Source organism: Cyprinus carpio, chromosome A21 (assembly GCF_018340385.1).
Source record: "Cyprinus carpio isolate SPL01 chromosome A21, ASM1834038v1, whole genome shotgun sequence".
Lineage (NCBI taxonomy): Eukaryota > Metazoa > Chordata > Actinopteri > Cypriniformes > Cyprinidae > Cyprinus > Cyprinus carpio.
Genome location: NC_056592.1, coordinates 15,325,792 through 15,329,745, shown reverse-complemented (window position 1 = coordinate 15,329,745; position 3,954 = coordinate 15,325,792). Strand labels below are relative to the sequence as shown.

The following is a 3,954-nucleotide window of genomic DNA, read 5'->3' as shown; positions in this document are numbered from 1 at the left end:
ACTCTAATAGTCTAAAACTAATGTTGTACTGTAACGGTATTAAATGTGACATTTAATGTTACATGAGATGCACCCTAGTAGCCAATGTTGAAACAGACCTGGGAAAATCTGTTTTTAATGTGTTTTTCCTTCCCCTTTTTTTCACAGGCACAATGGTGCTGACAGAGAACATAAGGCTTGACTTACCAAGTCTGATTTTATTGAAGCTCCAAGCAAAGGCCTGAAGAGCTGCTGGCTGGAAAACTTTTGCCCTTCCCTTCCCTCCCCCAAAAAATCTTTACCTAAGCTGCCTTTCAGCATTCTTTCACCCTGAAACTTTCTTGAAAGCATTCGCTCTGTCTTTCCAAGAGCCCTGTTGACCTTCCTTCCCCCTTCTTTCTGCGGAGTCTGTTTTGCACATTTTGTGGCCTCATTCTGCTTTTTTTATAACCATTTATGCTTTTTCTTAACTAAATATAAGTCATGAGAAATAATGTGTGTAATGTTATTATGGTCTTTGGGGTTTTTTGTTGTATGTGGGTATTTTATCTTGGCCTCAGCACGACAGAATGTCCAACTGCTCATTCTCGGGCGGCACAGCATGGGTGGGCGGCAAATCTACAAGCTGGCCGAAACCTAAGCGACCCGTTACAACTCCCCAAGGAGTACAATGAGGAAACCCCTCTCATTTTCATTGGCGGAGTCCCTCGTAGCGGCACCACACTGATGCGGGCTATGGTGGACGCCCACCCTCTGGTTCGGTGTGGAGAAGAGACCCGCGTCATCCCCCGACTATTAGCCATGCAGGCCTCATGGAGTCACTCCGCACGTGAACGTGTCCGTCTGGACGAGGCTGGCGTCACTGATGAGGTCCTGGATTCAGCTGTACGTGCCTTCCTGTTGGAGATCATAGTGGGGCATGGCGAGCCCGCTCCGAGGCTCTGCAATAAGGACCCTTTCACTCTGAAGTCCCTTTCCTACCTCTCCAAGCTCTTCCCAAAAGCGAAGTTTGTTCTTATGCTCCGCGATGGCAGGGCCACCGTACATTCTATGATTTCCCGGAAGGTGACTATCACCGGGTTTGACTTGACGAGTTACCGGGATTGTTTGGTGAAGTGGAACCGGGCGGTGGAAGTGATGTATGACCAGTGCCTGGCTGCAGCGGATGGCAACTGTCTGCCCGTGCATTACGAGCAGCTGGTCCTGCACCCTGAGCGGGTGATGCGCAAGCTCCTTCAGTTCCTGGATCTGCCGTGGGACACTGCCGTGCTGCACCACGAAAAGCTTATTGGGAAAGCTGGTGGTGTTTCACTGTCAAAGTGAGTGAGTTTGATGCTTTGAGCTATTTGCTGTCACACTTTTGATAGATCACATTCATGTGATAATTCTTACTTTTTTTTTTTTTTTTTTTTTTGTCTAAATAAATGGAAAATAAAACACTGAAATAAATACTTCTAAATGTTACAAGTGAATTTATAATATTACATTCTAATATTAAAATTGTTTTTAGTTTTTTTAATTTATTTTTTTGTCTGTGATTTATTGTTTTTTTAATTTGTGATTTTGTTGGAAAAAACAGATGTCGTAACCACAACTATAGAATTAATTTCCACAGCTTATTAATTTGTGTTCATACTTTGTAAATGATTACAGAGAACAACTGGACCTCATACACTAAAACCTCATTCAGACTGTCAGCCCAAATCCGTTTTTTGAGCAAATCAGATTGAAATCCGATCATATTTAGATGATCTGAATCACAACTACATGAAATCAGATTTTTGCAAATCCGTTTCGAGCTACATTCATGGTTTGAAATCCTATTGAAATCGCATTCCTGGAAATCCATTTCAGTCTGACTGCTCAGATTGTATTTGCGTAGCTTTTTCACGTTCTCATGCCATGTAAGATCTTCTTTGTAGAAAACATGCTGAACATCCGTGCAGAAACAAGGTTGTGTTGTTCTGAATAGCAAGTGGAAAATGACAATATACTGCTAGTCTACCCACCTCTTAGAGTTTTGCGTCCGGAGGAGATGGCAGAACGCAGTAAAGCTGCACATGCAGCTTCCTACCTTTTGCGATGGCAACATGTTGTCATGTTGTAAGACAACATCTATATTTCAAACTGTTTTGCTCTTGTTGGTTTTAGTGTAGGCATACCAACACAAAGTCGTTGCCATAGAAACCAGTGCAGATATTGAGTTAAATGAGAGGACACATTTAGTGTAGAATTGGAATTGAGAAGTTGTTGTAATAGGTGTGGACAGTCAATTATTCCAATCGGATATGAACAAAAATCGGATTTGGACTGACAGTTTGAACAAGGCTTAAATGACTGAGAATCACACATTCCAGTCTTTCAAGTTGCTCCAAACACAACAAACTGATGCAGAAATGTGTGCTTTGTAGCTTGGAGATGCATGACAAATAAAAACAATATGTGTTCTAAAATTGCCAAAAATATCAAACATACTTGATGCTCTCTGACTGGAGGCAATCATAGTCTGAGGCTAGAAAATCAGCATCTGAGATGTGCATAATCAGTCAAAATCTGCACACTGGCTCTGACTTGGGCAACTAGCTTTGACTCTTACAGACTGTAAATGGGGAGGAGGGGGGTGGTCTAGGCAAAAGATGTTATATTCCAGGCTTAAAACAAGGTAACAAACTAGAACCATGTAGCCACATTTTACCTAAAACCAGGAAACTAATTCTTAATTTATGAGCATGATATCCATTTTTCCCCCTGCATATCATGTGTAGCATTCCGTTAATTTTTAATCCGGTACTGATAAGGCATTTAAAAAAAAGAAAAGAAAAGAAAACAACTTTGTTCCCATCAAGTGCGACCCTATCAAGAATTTCCTTTTACATCTACAGCTTTTCCAGATAATGGATCAAACATGCAGGTTTACATTTCCTTGTCAAGAGCTGAATTAGTGCTCTCTATGTAAATAGTCTCTGTAGTAGGAGCAGTAAAACAAATTAATTAGAAGTAAACAGGGTGTTTGTTTGATCAGCAAGCATTTACAAAGACCTCATGAGCACTAACTGGGTGCCAGTCCTGTAATAATAGAACCATTGGTAGATGTTTAAACATCTCCCTCTGGAAAGTAGATTTTAATTTTCAGTTCATACTGCTATTTGCGATGTGGTCACTTTACAGACTTAATCTCTAGAAGGCAGATCAATTTAATTTCATGATATCTTACGGTACCATATTCATGTTTCTAAATAGATGTATGATTATTCATTGTCTCTGTGATCCCTTTATTTTGTGATGTGTTGGACTGTCGATGGGTCATTTTGTGAAGTATTTGTTTACAGAGGCTCTGTCTAAATGGGTGGGCAAGATCCCTGCTGATGTGCTGAATGATATGGCCAGCCTTGCTCCGATGTTAAGTCGCTTAGGTTATGACCCTCTTGCCAACCCACCAAACTACAGAAAGCCTGATCTCTTATCTCTGAACAACACAAAATAGTGAGGTCAATCCAAAACTGAAAGGTCCTCTCAACCTGTAAATATTTTGAAGCAATAAACAATGTGCATTTTATGAGCACGTAAAGCCTTTACTTGAATTAACAACTTGTAGTATTGACAAAACTGAGCCACTTTAATCAGCAGTTTTGTAGGAAAAGAAACAGCTTATACAGAACCATTGTTGCTTGTGGCAACAGTTTAATACAGTGATATAAGGCATTCTAAAACCTAATTTTAATATTGTATAGTAAAGTCTTTTTTTTTTCATTTAGTTTTGTTTTTGTTTTTTTGTTTTTTGTATGCATTTTTGTTTATAATAATTTCAGTATACTGATTGTATTCTATTGTCTTTTTATTATTTTTGTATGTGTTAATGCATGGGTGCTGTGGCCGATGTGTCATAATGAGTGGTTATTACACAGGAAACTGTTTGTTGAAAGAGATCGTTAACAGTTGCACAGAATTACCACTTATTAGTTTGTTCACCTTGAC

The 3,954-nt window shown here is 39.7% G+C and overlaps 1 protein-coding gene across 1 annotated transcript; it reads left to right on the top strand.

Moving 5' to 3' along the window:
* The first annotated feature begins 462 nt into the window (after window positions 1-462).
* Window positions 463-3,749, top strand: tpst1l (tyrosylprotein sulfotransferase 1, like). Its single transcript, XM_042711036.1, has 2 exons — window positions 463-1,299; window positions 3,266-3,749. Exons 1-2 carry the CDS (start codon window positions 463-465, stop codon window positions 3,461-3,463), a joined length of 1,035 nt encoding a protein of 344 aa, XP_042566970.1. The 3' UTR covers window positions 3,464-3,749.
* Window positions 3,750-3,954: the final 205 nt, after the last annotated feature.

What these genes read in the sequence shown, in the direction of transcription:
- tpst1l (XM_042711036.1), top strand. Translation starts at nt 463, where the DNA reads ATGAGAAATAATGTGTGTAATGTTATTATGGTCTTTGGGGTTTTTTGT. An exon ending in GTGGTGTTTCACTGTCAAAG is followed by an intron (nt 1,300 to 3,265) that starts TGAGTGAGTTTG and finishes ATTTTGTGATGT; the next exon opens with GTTGGACTGTCGATGGGTCA.